Source organism: Vombatus ursinus, unplaced genomic scaffold (assembly GCF_900497805.2).
Source record: "Vombatus ursinus unplaced genomic scaffold, bare-nosed wombat genome assembly UNPS02014852.1, whole genome shotgun sequence".
NCBI lineage: Eukaryota > Metazoa > Chordata > Mammalia > Diprotodontia > Vombatidae > Vombatus > Vombatus ursinus.
The window spans coordinates 8,727,007-8,745,912 of NW_020954630.1; the positions used below are offsets into that span (position 1 = coordinate 8,727,007).

At 40.2% G+C, this 18,906-nt stretch overlaps 1 protein-coding gene across 4 annotated transcripts in view; it reads left to right on the plus strand.

Annotated features, from left to right (window-relative positions):
* Nucleotides 1-200: 200 nt before the first annotated feature.
* Nucleotides 201-18,906, plus strand: part of UBE3C (ubiquitin protein ligase E3C) — a 162,263-nt gene continuing 143,557 nt past the window's right edge. For all 4 annotated transcript variants that reach the window (XM_027841019.1, XM_027841020.1, XM_027841021.1 and 1 more), the window contains exon 1: nucleotides 201-382. In XM_027841019.1, the coding sequence (XP_027696820.1) occupies nucleotides 317-382 (66 nt within the window). In that variant the 5' untranslated portion in view covers nucleotides 201-316. The remainder of the gene's footprint in view (nucleotides 383-18,906) is intronic.

An 18,906-nucleotide genomic window follows, 5' to 3' on the forward strand; every position in this document is an offset into this window, starting at 1 on the left:
CTGCCCGGGTCACCGTTACTACCCCCTAGCGCGCTCACTCCCCCACCCCCCACTTCCTTCGGCCGCCCCCCAGCGGTCCCCGGGGACAGAGAGACGGGGAGAGCCCCGGCTCCCCTCCCCTGCCCCGTCCCCGGGCCGCCGCCGCCCCTTCTCTCGCCCCCTCTGGCCTCGGGCAGGGCGAGCGGAGCTGGGTCCGGTTCCCCCTCCCCCTGCCCTCCCCACGCCCCGCGGCCACACCTGCCCCTTCCTCCCAGCCCACCCCAGACCGTGCCGAGGGTCTGCACTCACCTCCTCCTAGATGGGATAAGCTGTAAAGATGTTTAGCTTTGAAGGGGAGTTCAAAACCAGGCCCAAGGTGTCCCTTGGAGGAGCAAGTAGGAAGGTAAGAGACCTGCCTCTTCCCTCGGCCGCCCGTGATTCTCGCCACATCTCCCCTTCCCCCTCTTCTGCCCTTGCCCCTCCGTCCTCCTCCCCCGAGGAGCGTGTATCACCCCCACTGGCCCCCCATCCCCCCGTTTGCCAGCTCCGGGGCCCGTGGGGTGCCCGGCTTGTGCCCTGGCTCTCCTCTTTCCCCGCCCCCATCGATGCCCTTCTCGGAGACACCTGAGGCCCCACCCCGAAGGTGGTGGTCCGTGCGATGACCCTTGACCGGAGGGTCCGGCTGGCCCTCTTTGTCACCCCCCCACCCCCGCAGTTCTCTTCCCCCCGCCCTAAGGAATGGGGCTTTCTCTTTGTTGTGAGTCATTGGAACCGCTTGTTCCGCTGTTTTTTAAGTTTTCAATCAGATGGAAAAAACTTCTAGTCACTAAGAGGCCGGCTCACTTGCATTTTGCTATTTTCAGAGCGACGGTTTGAGTTCTTTTAAACAGGGCAGAGTGAAGGGATTCGGTTGGATAAATCTTAGGCCTTCTTCCTGGCGTTTTGCTGTTTCAGAGTGATGTTTTCAGCTCTTTTAAAAAGCAGTAAGAGAAGTATTTTGGTTGGGTTTTTTTCAGCTTTAGGATTCCCTTTGGCCTCATAGCGGAAGGTCAAAACCGACTGAAAATAGTTCTAGTTAGCAACATTGGCACTTCCTAGGATTGGCAATTAAATAATGCTTTCTGTGTTGTCATCATAGGTGAGGAGCTGTTTACATCATCCGTGATGATTATATTCTTCTATTATACATTTAGGGAGGATTTAAAAAGACTCTGGACCACTAGGATTTTAAAATCGCGTTTTGACAGCTTGAGGGAATGACATAATTCTTACCTTAGAATCAAGGAGAATTTCTGTCCATTGCATTTTTCAGACAGCAAGTATGCTCTGGATAAGGGGAGACTTTTTTTTATAACCTTTGCTAATGCCAAGCTATTGGTTTTCATTAAGCCGCATTTTGGGGGGTTTTTGAGTCTCAAAATTAAGAAATTTTAATATGGAAAAGTGGCAGTTGGGAGAACATATCTTTTTAGGAATAAACATTAGGTATTTTTTGCACTTTTGACACCAAATTGTGATTGCTTTTTATAATGTCTTCAGTACATCAAACATCAAACTCAGCTGTGTAGAGTAGCAAAGCTAGCTGGTGAGATACAAAGTTTAGATTGAACTTGGTCCATTTCCTCATGGAATTTATAGTCTAGTGGAGGATACAACACCAGCAACTGTTTGGTATTGCATTCAAGTTGCAAGACAAAGTGCAATGTAGAACTTGAGGAGTAATACTGTTAATGCTGAGGTGGGTATCAGGGATGACTTCATGATGGAGTGGGCATTTGAGTTGGGCTTTAAAACATGCAACAAGTTAAGTTGGGAAGGTAGACTTTGCTGGGCTGGGGAACAGCTTAAGCAGAGGCACAGAGGTAGGATAATACAGGCCAAGTTGAGGGTGTGTGTCTGCAGAGAATGGTCCAGTTTCGCTGAAATGTAGAATTCATGGTGGGGTTTGTGTGTAAATTAAGCAATCAACAAACATTTATTATGTGCCTACTATGGGCCAGGCTTTAGAGGCACATCTCCAGGCATCTGGAGATACAAATAGAAATAATAAAGCTCACTACTCTTGATCTTGGGCAGCTAAGTGGTACAATGGATAGAGTGCCAAGCCTGGAGTCAGGAAGTCTCATCTTAGTTCAAATCTGGCCTCAGACACTGAGTAGCTGTGTGATCCTGGGCAAGTCACTTAATCCTGTTTGCTTCAGTTGCCTCATCTGTAAAATTAACTGGAGAAGGAAATGGCAAATCACTCCAATGTCTTTGCCAGGAAAACCCCAAATTGTGTCATGAAGAGTTGGACATGACTGAATAGCAGCAGCACTTTTAATCTTACATTCTTGAGGGAATGGATGAGAAGGGGAGATAACATTTGTGTATGCCTGTATTTTATATGTGTGTGTGTATATGTATGTAGATAATATACGTAGACATATACACACATACATATGCACATACACATAATGCCTTTTGGATATTTTCAACTGTCCAAAGCAGAACTTATTATCCTTTCCTCCAAACCCACCCCCGTTCCAAACTTTGCCATTTCTGTGGAGGGCCATTTTCTGCTTAGGTGCTGCTAGGTGGCATGGTAGGCACGGCTTGGAGTCAGGAAGACCTCTGTTCAAGTTCAGCCTCTGACACTCACTGTCTCTCAACCCGTTACCCATTCTGTTGCGAGTCTGTCAGCATCACCTAATACACCCTGTTCTCTCCTAACATTGCCTTCTCGAGTGTAAGCCCTCGTCCTCTCATTCCTTGTTTAGTAGTATAGCCTGATGGTGGGTTTGCCTGCCTCTTGTCTCTCCCCACTCTAACCCCATCCACCATTCTGGCACTAAAGTGATTTTCCTAAAACACAGGTTGGTTAATGCCACTCCCCTACTCCATAAACTCTAGGGGCCTCCTTTTGTCTCCTAGAATAAATACAAAATGGCATTTGAAAGCTAGGGGTGGGGGCAGTGGTGGTGGGCCACCTTTTCAGTCTTCTTACACTCTACTCTCCAACCTTACTTTTTGGCCTCCTGGCTGTACCTTGAAGAAAACATTCCTTCTCTGGCCTTTGGGCATTTTCCACTGGCCTGTGCCTGGAAGGCTTTCCTTTGTCAGATCCTACTAATGACCTCACTGCCTTCCTTTCCAAGTCCCAGCCTTCTACTGGAAACTTTCCCTATCCCCTCTTAATTCTAGTGCTTTCCCTTTTTTAATTATTTTCTATTTATCTTGTATGTAGGTTGCTTTCTATATGTTTGTTTGTTGGCTTTCCCATGAGATTGTAAGCTCCATGAGGGCAGGGACTGCTTTTTTCTTCTTTTTGTGTCTCCAGTGCTCATAGTAGATGCTTAATAAGTATTTATTGAATTACTAGCTGTGTAACCTTGGGCAAGTCATTTAGCCTCAGTTTCCTCCCTTGTAAAATAGGAATTGTAATAATGGCCACCTCCCAGTATTGTGAGAAATAAATGAAATAATATTGTAAAGTGCTTGGTAGGCTAGGCAGTATTATAAGTGCTATTATTGTTATTATCATTCATCAAGGGTACCACCATCCTTTCAGTCACCTTGGCATTGTTCTTTACTTCTTACTTTGTCACCACCACCCATATCTAATGAGTTGCCAAGCTTCGTGACTTATAACTCTACAACATCTCTCAAATTTGACCCCTTCTATTTATACAGCTACCACCTTAGTTCAGGCCTTTATTATCTTTTCCCCAGACTTTTACAGTAGTCTTTTAATTGGTCTTCAGGCCTTAAATTTCCCCACTCCACTTACCCTTCACACAGCTACCAGACATACTCCTTAAGAACAGGTGTGTCTGGGCTTGCTGTAGTGTTTTGCTTAATAAATTCTAGTTACTCGGCCTTCTAGGTCCTTAGGTGCGGCCTTTTGACTGAGTCCAAGTTTTGCAGAACAAAACTTTTTATTCAGGGGATTTGTTTTGTGAAGTTTGGATTCAGTCAAAGGGCTGAACTTGAGGACCTAGAGGGCCTTGAGGCCCCAGGTTCCCCACCTCTGCTGTAGTAGCTTCCTCCTTCACAGTCTGGCTCCAGCCTACCTTTTCAATATTTTTATATACTGCTCTGCTTTACAAGTAGTACAGGCAGTTAACATGGCTTTCTTAATGCTCACATGAGATTTTCACCTTCAAGGCTATCTATCTCATAGGCCTTGAATGTACTTGATAGTTTCTTTAAAAGCTCTGCTCATGTGACAACTTACAAGAAGGCATTCCTGATTCCCCCAGGAAGTCCTGTATTTGCTGTTCATTCAGTCATATTTGATTTGACCTTGGTTAGAACTGTTGATGGGGGTTTTTCTTGGCAAAGATACAGCAGTGCTTTGCTATTATGTTCCCCAGTTTAATCGGGCAGTAGTTAAGTGAATTGCCCAGGGTCACACAGCTAGTAAATGTCTGAGATCACATTTGAACTCTAGTCTTTCTGACTCCAGGCCCATACACATCTCAAATTCAGCATGTTCAGAACAGACTGTTTTCTCCTAAACTCTCCCCTTTTCCTAACTTGCTTATCTGTTGAGGACCACTTATTTATTCTTTCAGGTATTCAGGCTTGCAACTTTTGTCATCCTTAACTCTTTACAGTTTTTACCCTTTCTATTTAATCAGTTGCTATACCGTTATCTTTTTCATCCACTACCTTCTCCACTCCTTCAGTCGACACTGTAGCTCAGGTGCTCTACCTTGGACTATTCCAGTAGCATCCTAATTAATCCCTACTTCTAATCTCTCCTCCAGCCCATCCTATACAGCAGCCAAAGTGATATTCCTTAACATAGGCCTAATCTTGTCACTCACATGCTCAATAAACTCCAGTGGCTCCCAGTTTCCAAAGGGTCAAATACAAACTTATGTTTAGTATTTAAAAAAAAAATGTAAATAATATATATTATTTTTTCTTCCATTTACATGTAAAAACAGTTTTAACATTTAAAAAAATTGAGTTCCAAATTCTTTCTGTCCCTTTCCTTGAGAAGTCAAGCAATTTGATATAGATTATATATGTGCAGTTGGGCAAAACATATTTCCATATTAACCATGTTGCAAAAGAAAAGAGACACCCCCCCCAAAAAAAATCAAGAAAAAGAAAGTTTAAAAAAGTATGTTTTGATCTTCGTTCAGACTTTATCAGTTCTTTCTCTAGAGATGGATAGCATTTTTCATCATAAGTCCTTTGGAATTGTCTTGGATCATTGTATTGCTGAGAATAAATAGTTAAGTCATTCATAATTGATCATTGAACGATATTGCTGCTACTATGTACAGTGTTCTTCTGGTTTTGTTTCTGTCACTTTGCATCATCTTTTTTTTTTTTTTCTTGGTGAGGCAATTGGGGTTAAGTGACTTGCCCAGAGTCACACAGCTAGGAAGTATTATGTGTCTGACGCCGGATTTGAATTCTGGTCCTCCTGACTCCAGGGCCGGCGCTCTATCCACTGCGACCTCGCTGCCCTTCTTCGCATCATCTTTCCAGGTTTTTCCGAAACCTTCATCTTTGTCATTTCTTATTGCACAATTGTATTCTATCACCATCATATACCACAACTTGTTCACCCATTTCCCAATTGATGGGCATCCCCTCAATTTCCAGTTCTTTTGCACCACGAGAGATGCTGTGTATTTCACATATAGATCCTTTTACTTTTTTTTAAAAATCTCTTTGAGATATATATTCCTGATTTAGAGAATCCACCCCAAATGTTCCTATGGACTATTTGTGCCCGGCCTATGGTAGAGTATCCTGAGTTAGTGTTGGTCTGATCAGCCATAGTTGGACACACTGTAACTTGACTCTATGTCATTTTGGCCCCTTTGAGAAGGAAGGACAACAAGCAACCATTGCTGAGGCAAAGGGTATGCACAGTTCTATAGCCCTTTGGGCATAGTTCCAAATTGCTCTCCAGAATGGCTGGATCAATTCACAACTCCACCAATAGTGCTTTAGTGTCTCCCAATTTTTTCACATCCCTTCCAACATTTGTCATTTTCCTTTTCTGTTCTATCAGCCGATCTGATAGGTGTGAGGTGGGACCTTAGAGTTGTTTTAATTTGCATTTCTCTAATTAGTAGTGATTTAGAGCATTTTTTCATAACCATAGATAGCTTTGTTTTTTTTCCTTCTGAAAACTGGCTGTTCATATCCTTTGGCCATTTATCTTGGGGAATGATGCATATTATAAATATGATTCAGTTCTGTATTCATTTGAGAAATGGGGCTTTTAGCAGAGAAGTTTGCTGTAAAAATCCCCTCCCCCAGTTTTTTGCTTTTTTTCTAATTTTGGCTGCATTGGTTTTGTTTGCAAAACTTTTTAATGTACTTTAATCAGAATTATCCGTTTTATATTTTGTAATGCTCTTTATCTCTTATTTGGTCCCAAATTTTACCTTGTCCCTGGATCTGACAGGTAAAATGTTCCATGCTCACCTGATTTGCTTATGATATCACTCTTTATGTCTAAATCATGTACCCATTTTGACCTTATCTTGGTGTAGAGTGTGAGATGTTGGTCTGTGCCTAGTTTCTGCTAAACTGCTTTCCAATTTTTTTAGCAATTTTTGTCAGATATTAAGTTCTTGTTCCAGAAGCTTGGATCTGTTGAGCATTTAAATCTCTTGATTTAAATTTAAACTCTAGCTTGCCTTTCCAGGCTTATTACACATTACCCCTCTTCATACATTTTAGTGTCCTGTCAAATTAACTTCGTAGTCAGTGTTAGATAACATTTCCCCTATCTTTTAGATGGGCTGTCTCTCCCCCTGCCTGGAATGTGAATCCCTCCTTTACTCTGCCTTGTAGAATCCCTAGATTTCTTCAAGCATCAGTATATAGTTCCAGCTCCTACCTACACTAAACTTAGCTTGATCTCTTACTTGTCACCCATTCCTTCATTACTATGTATTTATTTTGCGTAAATCATACATTTATTTATTTACTTGTTTGAGTTGTTTTCCTTTATTAGAGTATAAGTTCCTTTAGAGGCAGGGACTGTTTTACTTTTATCTTTGTATCCCCATGGTTTAACTGAGTACTTGACACATAGTAGTTGCTTAACAAATACTTGTTGAATGAATGTATGAAGATAATTATTGAACAGACTGACACAACTAGGTTTGTACCAGAAGGATTATTCTGGCCATGGTATAAAGGATTGTTTGGAGAAAGGAACAGAGAAGTGTTAGGCTATAATAATATTATTGATCAACACAAGCAATGAAGGCCTATATATTTTGCTGTTGAAAGGTTGTTTTAATAGAGAGGGGGTGCCAGATATGTTGTTGAGGTGGGATCAAAAGTAATTAGTGACTGACTGAGATTTGGGATATAATATGGTGAATAATAGAGTTAGAAGGAGCAATAGGTTTGAGGGATAGATGTTCTCTAAGTTCTCTGTCTAGAACCCAAAAGGGAAGTCAGAACCAGGAAGGAGGGAGGCAGAGAGAGAGAGAGAGAGAGAGTCTGTCTGTCTACTGTACTTGGGAGTCATTTGTATAGAAGTGGTAGTTGAAGTCTTGGAAATGAAAGAGGATGGTCAAAGACAGAACCCTGGGGAACACTCATCCATACCTGTATTAAGGGGACAGGAAAAGAATGGGGAGCCAGTAAAGGAAATAGGGTAGAACTTATTAAGGAAGAATAGAGTGTCTGGGAAGCTGAAGGAACCGAGAATATTCCTGAGTGGGGAGCAGTCACCAGAGTTAAAAACTGCCTAGAATTCTGCTAGGATGGGGCTTTTAGACTTGTCTTGCCCTTGACTCAGTCAGTAACCTCAGGCAACTCACTTAATTCCCCTATCTTCCTTATTTGCAAAGTGGAATTAATCATACACTACCTCTCTTTACAAGATTGTTTGTAATCAAACTGCATCAAAAACAAAATTGAGAGAAATTGGAAAATGTAATTGTAATTATGTAGATTTCTGGATGCAAGTGCACATTGTGTGTCTTTTAAAAATAATTTTCTTCTAGACAATATCATTTGCCTTTTACAGTTCCATGTACACAGAACACCCTAAGTAACTATAAATTGATGCTCAAGTGTCCTCATCTGTAAAAATTAGTTGGTTGTATTAGATGGTTTTTAATGTTCTTTTTAGCTCTAAGATCCATGATATGAAGTTCAAGTATGGCAAACTTTTGATTGTTGTCCTTGGATAAAATGCTGTTTGTTGTAAGGGTAAAATGTGCCAGAGAGTATAATGCTAGCTAAAGTAAATGTATTGCCCTTCCCTTGTGTACCTTCTATTTGTAGCAGCAGAGTTCAATAGAGAAATATTGAAAATAGCTTAGAGTTGTAGCACTAGGTCTTGTACAATGGCCATTCAGTGAGGAAGGTGCAGAGTGCTATGGGTAGATGAGGGTAAGTAGTTTTCAGGGTTTTTAAAGTCAGCACAGGCTTCCTGGCAACATTCAGTGTTAGCTATCTGCTCTTAGTTAAAATCTCTTTTTGTTTTACCGTTAAGGAAACTGAACCCCAATGAGATTTGAGTGTCCTAAAACTTGTTACATTGTTTTGTTGTTTGTCCTTTGTTCTTGAAGAGGACCCATGACATCCTGAGGGTGATGTCTTGACTTGCAAGTGAATTGGATGTAAGTGAGGCAGGACTGTACAAAGTCATCAGCCTAACTCATTCCTCCTGGGTGATCTGAGTCCTCAAACAAGACACTCCATCTTTCCACACTGCATTTTTAGTGGTTGTCCCCGTGACTAGAATTTGAACCTTCCTCATCTCTGCCTCCTTAGTTCTTTAACTATCAAGTCTCTAAAATCATACCTTCTACAATTAGCCTTTCCCCTTAATACTAGACCCTTGCCTCTGTTAATTATTGCCAATTTATTATATATATTTTGCTTGCATATTGTTACCTCCAATAAATGTGTGCTCCTGAGAACAAGGACTGTCTTTTTCCGTATCCCCAGTGCAGTGCCATAGTACCTGACACATAGTAGGCATTTAATAACTGCTTGCTGACTTAACTAGTCCTTATCACCTTTGTCCTGGAATATTAAAATGGCTTTCTCACTGGTCTCTCTAATTCAAATCTTTCCCCACTCCAATTTGTCTTCTACTTGGTTGCCACGGTGATTTTTCTAAAGTGTAAATCTGATTACTGTCGAGTATAGAGACTGGTTCCATAAAACTTCAAATCTAGACCCAATCTGCGCCACCTAGCTGTTTGTCCCTTGATTTCTTTATCTAAAAACTGCCTGTTCATTTCCTTTGACCATTTTTGAATTGGGGAATGACTAGTGGTCTTACAGCTTTTACAAAATTCTTTATATATTTGAGATATGAGACCTTTATCTGACAAACTGTCTATAAGTTTTTTCTCCCAATTTTCTTCTTTCCTTCTGCTCTTGGCTACTTTTGTTTTATTTGTACAAACCTTTTTTAATTTAATGTAATTGAAATTATCCATTTTACACCTCACTTTGTTATCTCTTGTTTATTCATAAATTGTTTACATATCCATAAATGTGATAAGTAATGTATTCCACATTCTTCAAATTTTCATGTAATCTTTATATCTAGGTCATGTATCCATTTTGACCTTTCTTGGTAAATGGTATAAGATACTGGTCTGTGCCCAATTTCTGCCACACTGCTTTCCAGCTTTCTCAGCAATTTTTTTTTTTGATGAGGCAGTTGGGCGTTAAGTGACTTGCCCGGGGTAACACAGCTAGTAAGTGTTATGTGTCTGAAGCTGGATTTGAATTCAGGTCCTCTGACTCCAGGGTCAGTGTTCTATCCACTGCACCACCTCGCTGCCCCCTTTACAACAATTTTTTGCCAAATAATGAATTCTTATCCTAAAATAATCTCTAATAATATTTTGGAGTATTTTTTCATATGACTGTTGCTAGCTTGGATGTCTTCTTCTGAGAATTGCCTGTTGATATCCTTTGGTCTTTTATCTGTTGGAGAATGGCTCTTACTCTTCCAAATTTGAATTTGAATCAGTTGAGCAGCTGCTTTTCAAAAATGTGCCAGGTACTGTGCTGGGGATACAAAAAGAGGTAAAAGCCTCTGACCTCAAGGAGCTTACTTACAATCTAATGGCCCAGACAACATGCAAGCAAATACATACAAAGCAGGCTATGTACAGGATGAATAGGAAATAATTAACAGAGAAAATGCTTGCTAGGTAATTTTGTAAATGGGAGCCATCAGGATATCCAGGTAGGGAATTTGGGTTCTCCATAACCCAAAAGTTCTAATGACCCTTTAGGCTTCCTCAAAGTGGGAACAGTCTGTTCTAAAAGCATATATAAGCAGCTTTTTCCAAACTGTGCCTTGAATCCTCTGGTTTTTCCTCACCCATTGTATTTCTCCTCAAATTTGATTGAGCATGTTGGACTCTGAATTTTCTTGAGTTGATTTCTCATCCCTTTTTTCCTTCATGGGCAACCATCCAGTCTGGGGCCTCAGCCACTATGACCTCATCTAGCCCAGTCAAAAGTATGTTATTTTATGAGTGGTGTTTGTCAGTGCCTTCAGTAAAGGAAGCCTCTTTGAGTTCTCTGCTTACTGGAATGTGGCAGTATGAGGGAGAATTCAGGTACCCTTGGGAAAAGGACAGTGAAATATACTTTATTGGACTCCTTCCCAAGTGAAAGGAAACTATTCAACCATAACATTACAGGAAAAAAAAGGCTTGGTGAATACCTAGGCCTATTCAACTCACCCTGGGCCTGAGCTACCTGGTCTACCATATTGTTAGTTAGGAATAGTTCCATTAATAGGCATGATGACTTTGTTCAGCTCCCTTTAATCCATCATAAACTGCTAGGTGCCACTGCCTTCTTCACGAGCCACAAAGTATTATTTTAATGGGAGTTGGTATTATGAAGCACTCCAACTCCATTGCTAGAGAAGAACTATCTTTCACTCTCCTGGAGCTGATATTTGGAGATAACCATGAGGAGTGGTTGGGTGTGCTGGCACACTCTTGTAATTGCAGCTACCAGAGATGTTGAGGCTAGCTGATGGGAATTTTAAGCTGCAGTGGGCTTTGGCATTTGGGTGACCACACTAAGTTCAGAATCCCTATGGTGAGCCCTAGGAAGTGGAGGTCCACCAGCTTACCTAAAGTGGAGTGAAATGGTCCAGTCACTGGGCCTGTGATTTGTCCACGTACTGCCAGCCAGGTGAAGATCTGGAGACACCTAATCTTTTTTTTTTTTTAGGTTATATATGTATAATCATGTTAAACATATTTCCACATTAGTCATGTTGTGAAAGAAGAGTCAGAACAAAAGGGAAAAATCATGAGAAAAAAAAACGAACAAAAAACAGGTGAAAATAGTATGCTTCAGTCTGCATTCAGACTCCATGATTCTTTGTCTGGATGATACCTAGTCTTGTCTTTTTTTTGGCTAGGCATTGGGGTTAAGTGACTTGATCAGGGTCACACAGCTAGTAATTGTCAAGCGTCTGAGGCCGGATTTGAACTCATGTCCTCCTGACTCCCAAGACCAGTGCTCTATCCGCTGAGCCACCTAGCTGCCCCTCTTTTTTTCTTTTTTTAAATTAGACTTAAATACTAAAACTTAAATACATAATTAGAAAAGAAAAAGAAGCATATTATAAACTTAAATATTGAAACTTATGTGCAAAATAAGAAATAAAAAGCATGTCATGTGCATAGCAGAATGTAAGAGAGGATTCAAAATATATAGCAACAAATTTCCATAGCAAGAAAGTCTATATAGTAACTACTGTGAGTTGTGTTGAGAGCTGTCCATCTTTTCTTTGCTTCCATGTAAGTTTTCTTTTGTTCTCTGCTGTGTACTTTTTACTTTGTTCTTTTCCCCTCCTTCCTCCCCCCAGCCTACAATTAAGTGTGATTGCGCGCGCGCACACACACACACACACGCACGCACACACACACGCCCCTTCCCTAACAAATTCTGCTCCTGAGTTTTGTTTTTGTTTGTGCATATCTCTTATTTCCTATCCTTCCTGACTCCTCTAGTTTACTTCTACTTGCTACCTTGCCCTATTACTTAACCTACCCCCTCTCTTAGGATCCGTCCCTTATTCTCCCATTCCTATAAATCTAAATGCCCTTTATAACCCCCTTTAACCTACTGTATCCCCCTCCCCTGTAGAGATCCCTCCCTTATCCTTTCCCTACTCTCTGTACCCTTAGCATTTTTTTTCTTTCTGAATTTAGAAAACTTTTATACTCTTCTACATATATATGTATTGTTCCCTCTTGAACCCATTCCCGATGAAAGTAGGTTTTCAAAACTAATAGCCCTCCTCCTTCATCTAATTCCTCTGTGTGGGTTCTATCTCTGATACCTCGTTTGTATAAGATACTCTTTTTAGCTATTCCTAAATGTTTTTTTTAAAAGTCGTATCATACTCAGGTCTACCCCTCTTACAAACTACCCAATTACTAATAACAGTCTTAGACATAAGTTTTACATTTTACATGTAAAAACAGTCTGTCCTTATTGAATCCCATGTAATTAGTCTGGTATGTACCTTCCTTATATTTCTCTTGGCTCTTGTGTGTCAAATCTTCTATTAAGTTCAGGTGTTGTTTTTTCTTTTTTTAAACAAATCTTCTATTAAGTTCAGGTGTTGTTTTTTCTTTTTTTAAACAAAGTCCTGCACGTCTGTCAATTCATTAAATATCCATTTTTTTCATTCAGGATTATGCTTAGCTTTGCTGAGTATGATAATTTTGGCTGGAACCCCATTTCTTTTACTCTTCAATATATAGTGTTCCAAGACTGAGCTTTTAGTATCACCACTGCTAGGTCTTGTGTGATTCTAATTGTGACACTGCCATATTTAAATAGTTTTTTCTTGTTGGTTGTAATATTTTATCCTTGATTTGGGGGGTGTGGAATTTGACTATAATATTCTTGAGGGTTTTTCTCATAGGCTCTCTTTCAGGTGGTGATTGGTGGTTTTTTCTATTTCTACTTTCCCCTCTTGTTCTGATGCTTCAGGACAATTTAATTATTTCTTGTATTATTGTATCAAGATTGTTTTTTTTTATTATAGTTTTCAGGTAGTCCAATTACTCTTATATTTTCTCTTCTTGATCTGTTCTCCAGATCAGTTGTTTTTCTTCTGAGATGTTTCACATTCTTTTCTATTTTATCATTCTTTATATTTTGTTTTATTATTTCTTGATCACTTAAAACTTCGCTAGCTTCCCCTTGCCCAATTCTTATTTTCAAGGAGTCGTTTTCTTAAAATTCTGGCTCTCCTTTTCTAATTGGTTGGCTTTCTTTTCATCATCTTCTTGTTTTTCAATTTCTTCTGTGAATTCTTTTTGGGCTAGTGATATTATTCTTTGGGGTAAAAAAGGGTTTCTTTGCTTCAGTATCCTCCTGAGGTCAAACCTTGGTCCTCTCTATTCTCATAGTAACTCTCTATGGTTGGATTCTTTCTCCTTTGCCTGTGCATTCTTTTATTTGTTGTAGCTTAGTGTTTGTAATCACTTCAGTCCTAGGGTATGGGGGATGATTCCTGGCCTCAGATCCTCCTTTAGTTCTCCCCTCTGGCCTGGAACTGAAACCAGGACCTCCAGCTTTCTGTAAATAGCTAGAGCCAGAGGTGTCCCTGCCCCACTGCTTTTGAACTTAACCTGTGTGCTGGTTCCTTCTATTCCTGGCTATGACTCCACAGCACACTGGGTCTGGTATTCCTTGTTAGCAGAGGTTCCCTCAATCTTCCTGGCTCAGATGCCCAACTCCCCTCACTGTTCCAAGGGGGGGGTGGGTAAAAGTTCCTGTGGCTAGGACAACGCAGCTTCCCACACCAGCTAACCCCATTGCTTGCTGCTTGTTGTTTAAGCAGTCCTAGCCTGGAGGTGTTTATTCTTCACAGGGACCAGACTGTATCCTGGGATTTTTCTTCAGATCTTCTCAGTTTGTCCCAGGAGGACCCTGTTTTGCCCCTACTCTTATTTTTACCAGGTCTATGTTCACCCTGAGGCGCTATTTTATCTCTTTTATGGGGGAAAATCGTGAGAGCTTGGAATTTTCTGACCGACTCCTCCATCTTACCAGAAGCCTTTCCATCTAGTTTTTTAAAAAAAACAAACAAAACCTCAAAATGGTTAAGTCAGTTCCAAGTGTTTCCATTTGACTTTGCCCACAATAACCCACATAGAGGTTGCTGAAAGGGTCCCCATGAATACTGTCTCCACAAGCTCATGAAGGGAACAAACATTTATATACCACCTACTATGTGCCAGACACTGTGCTAAGCACTTTTTACAAATGTTACCTCATTTATTCTTCACGACAACCCTAGGCGGTAGATACTATTATCCCATTTTACAGTTGAGGAAACTGAAACAAACAGGTTAGGTGATTTGCTGGGGGCCACACAGTTAATGAGTATCTGAGGCTAGGTTTGAAGTCAGGTCTTTCCATATCCAGTGCTACACTACTTGCCTCAAATGAGGATGATATAAATGAAGCAAGGAATGCCTTGGACTTGAGTGGAGCTTGCTCTCGTGCTGGATTTCATAGTATAGTTTTACTAGCACCCCCATAGGCAAGCCATCAAATTGCTTTCTTATTAACCTTGTGTTCTAGGAACTATCCTCAAAGCTCATTCTTGGAGAGGGTGTCACAACCCTCTGCCAACCTAGTAGGTGTAGAGCCCAGTTCTTTTTCCCTTCCATCCCCAGAAAACCTATTGTTACTGACAACAGCATTTGCTATGGCTATCATTATCCTCATATTCTGCTCAAATTTTTACCAATTAACCCATATCTGTATAGTAGTATATTATAGGAGATAAAGACTACCTAAAAACTGAAGGCATTCATCATGAAGGAGGTATCTAATTGCCCTGGAGACTGGCTGGCTGGTCCATAGAATCTGTCAGGTTTTGGGGATGAGGGAGGCATAGATCCAATCTATAAAACTAATTTCCTTTAGGAACTTGACCCCATTTGACTTGCCTTTAAAGAATAAATAGCAGTTCAGTAGATGAATGAATGAATTAATTAAATGAATGAATGAACAAAAACTATGTGCTGGGCACTGTGCTAAGTACTGGGAATTCAAAAAACAAGCTAGACAGTCTTTGCCCCCAAAGAACTTACATTCTGTTAGGAGAATATTGCATATAAAATGGGTCTGGAGGTAAAAAGTGAGGTGGGTGGGTGGACAGGAGGGCCTGAGCACAGTATAGTTTCTTAGACATAACTTGGAGGTACCTGGTGGAATGCATAAGGTGAAAGCTTTTCACCCAGATGGATTAAATGAAAGCTCTCTAGTCAGTGTCCAAGTTGAATCTGTAGGAGGAGAAAGCTAGAGTACAGGCCACATGGCTAGGACATAACTGGGAAGAAGAAGAGGAAGGAAATTTTAGGGATAGAGAATATAGAATGAGCACTGGTACTTGGGTGGTATGTTCAGAGAAAAGATTTTGGCTGGAATGTGTAGAGTGCTGGCAAAGTAGTATACTAGACAAGGTGTCATATAAATTGGAAAACTGGGGGATGCCAGCTTTTGGAGGGCCTTGAATGCCAGGAAAAGGACTTAGTAGATAACGGGGTCCATTCATTCAAAGTTTGAATAGAAGAGTGACCTGACCAGATCTATCAATAAGGAAGACTCATTAGATTATTGAGAATGATATAATAAATGGCACCCTATTGCATGGTTTCCCAACCATGCTTTGGGACCCTTCAGTGTATTATGAAAGATGTTCTTGATATGTGCCTGTGCCCTTTTTACTTCATTCCACTTTTTGTGGTTTTGACTAGGATGAGTATGAGTGACAGTAACTATGATAGCAAGAAAATAGAGTCCTTATATGTTTGTAAAATATCTTAAGTTCACACATGTGTAATATTGTTCTGTAAAAGGCTGGAAACCTAGGTCTGTCTCCCTTTTTTCATTTTATTATTGTGGCCTAATAAACTTTTCACTGCCAGTTTCAACTGCAGTACAAATAGGAAGGCAAGGATACATTCAAAGTCAGAATACATGCAGCAGTGGAGATTTTGCTTTAGATTAGTCTGCGTTAAGACCCCTAATATACAGATGATAGCTGTACCCTGAGACATTTAGGATTTAGATTTAGGATGTAGAACTTGGAAAGACCTTCAAGATCATCTAATCCAGTCACCTCATTTTGCAGATGAGGAAATGAGACCAGGAACAGTTAAAATGACTTATACACAGATACTAAGCAACAAAATTGGGCTTTGGATCCAGGGCCCCAGGTTCCAGATTCTGTGCTCTGTCTACTGGTCATAATTTTTCTTAATGTCAACTAACTAGCCCACTGATATTTGTAAGAGTACCCAACTCCATGAGAACCCCACCATGCTCCCCCCAGCCTTGGTAGTAATATTTCAACTTAAGTGATTTAAAAAAAAAAAACTGCAGCTCATATTTACATGATACTTGAGGCTTTAAAACAGTGCTTACCTCCCCCTCCTTTTTTTATTGCAAATATAACCTTCATCAGTAGTCATTTCAAGATGCAAAGAAAAGGAAAGAGAATTGTGTAAAAAGTTGTGAACTTCTGTTAAATAAAGTTTTTTTTTTTAAAGAAATATATAAAGTTTAGCAAGGTAGTATCAGAACTGTTATATTTGTGTCTGTACTTTTTTCCTTAATGTACGTTGAAAATAATTTTTTGATGTTCTTGCTCTCTCTTTTTTTCCCCCTCCAGGTTTATCACTACCCACTTCCCTCCTGTACAAGTAGAAGTTCTCTCTTCTAACCAGTTTAATCAAGTAAAATAAATTTAGAGTTCGTCATGCCTAATTTTGTACAGCTAGTCTATTATCTCTCTGAGAAGGTGATTGCGCTTTTGGGTGATTTTGTTAGTTTTTTGGACCAGATCTGTGGTTTTATTGGTGTAGAGGAGTCCCTGTGAGGAAATGCTTATTAATGCAGAATAGATCAGTAACTGTTTTGAAATTTCTAGTCTTAGAGACTTTACCTAGGACACTGAGGGGGTAATACCTTGCCCAGGGTCACACAGTCACTTTCTATCAGAGTCAAGGCTTGAATTCAGGCCTTTCTAAGGCCAGCTGTCTATTAGCTGTGACCTGCTACCTCTCTGAGTGGCATACTTTTCTTCATCAGTCTTTTGAAATGATTGGTTACTGTTTTCGTCTGAATTCTGTTCTTTCAGAGTTGTTCCTCCTCATGTGGTCATTGTGTATATTATTTTGCTAATTCTCTTCACTTCACTGTATCACTTCATCTAAGTCTTTTCATATTTCTCTGGATCTGTGATATTTATAATTTGTTATGATTAGAATAAATTTCCATTACATTTATATTATACAAATTACCATATCAGCTATAGGCACCTGGGTTTGTCAGGTCTCTGTTCCAACAAAAGTACTGATGTAAATTGTCTTGTTTATGAGTCCTTTCCCTCTGTCCTTGTTTTTCTTTGTGTACATGCCTAGCAATAGTATTACTCCGTCTGAGTGTGTATATACTTTCATGCTTTTAAGGGGTATAATTCTAAATTGTTTTCCAGAACAGTGAACTCCTTTCACAGCTCCACCAACTATGTGTAAGTGTGTTTGTCCTTGCACAATTGCAACCATTTCTTTCTTTTTTTTTTCAGTGCCTAGGATATAGCTGCTTAATAAATGCTTGTTGATTAATTTTGCATAATGCTTTATCTGTTTCATTTATTTTCATTTGACCTCCATAGTCTTATATTGTGGGTTCTACAGATATTATGCCCATTTTACAAATGAGGAAATTGAGGTTTTTAGAGAGATTAAGTGGTTACACATCTAGTATGTGCCCAGAAACTGGATTTGAACCCAAGTCTCCTGTGATTCCAAGTTCATTGCTCTTTCTTCTATTCTATACCAGGTCTCATAATAATAACTCACATTTACCTGGCACTTGAGGGTTTACAAATACTTGCCTTATAACAATCCAGTGGCTAAATGTTCTTGAAGGTCCTTTTTAGACCCCAATCCTCTGATCCTGTGATTCCTACTTGTTATTAAACACCCTGTGCAGGTATTACCTCTTCCAGACAACTTTGTTTCTTTGATCGCTCCAAACCTCATTGATTTTTTTTTCAGATACTTAAAATCTGATCTGGCTTTGTTAATATAATGCCTGTGTGTATGTCTTGAAGTTTGAATCTTTTCTCCTCAGCTAGATTGAAAGCTGCCTCCAAAAAGTAACTTTGGGTGCCTGGGATTGACTGCCCTGCGCCCTGGGCCTTTACTCTATTTTCCCCAAGGGTACCACTATCTTTCTAGTTTCAGATTTGAAACCTTAGTGTCATTCTTGACTTCCTCACCCTCACTCATCCCACATACAGTTGCCAGATCTTGTTTCTACCTCCACAATAGCTCTTGCATCTGTTTGCTTTCTGCTCACGTAGCCACTGCTGTATTCTAGGCCCTCACTGTTTCTGGTCTGGACTGTTACAATAGCCTTCTGATTGATCTGCCTACCTCAAGTCTCTTCCCACTACAGTCCCATCTCCCATTGAGCTGCCAAAGATTTTTTCCCTGAATCACAGGACTGACTGTGCCACTGCCCCTAAACTGTAATGGTTTCTGATTAACTTGCAGAAGCAATTATAAAATCATAGGTTTGGCATTTAAAGCCTTTTGAAACCTGACCCAAGTTACCTTTCCAGTTACTTTTATTGCACATGTTCTCCCTCACGAAGTCTGTGGCCCAACCATCCTGGCCTAATGTTTGTGCTTTTGTCCACATTGTCACTCAGTGCCTGGAATACACTCTCTCCTTACCTCTGACTCTTGAATTTTCTAGTTTCCTCCAAGACTCGGCTCAGGAGCCATCTTCTACACAAAGCTTTTATTGATACCTCTTTTGTACCAATATTTCTGTTATGTCGAGACATGGAGTGTAACAATTTTGAGTTAAAAATAAATATCACATAGTGGGCAGTAGAACACATTGGGA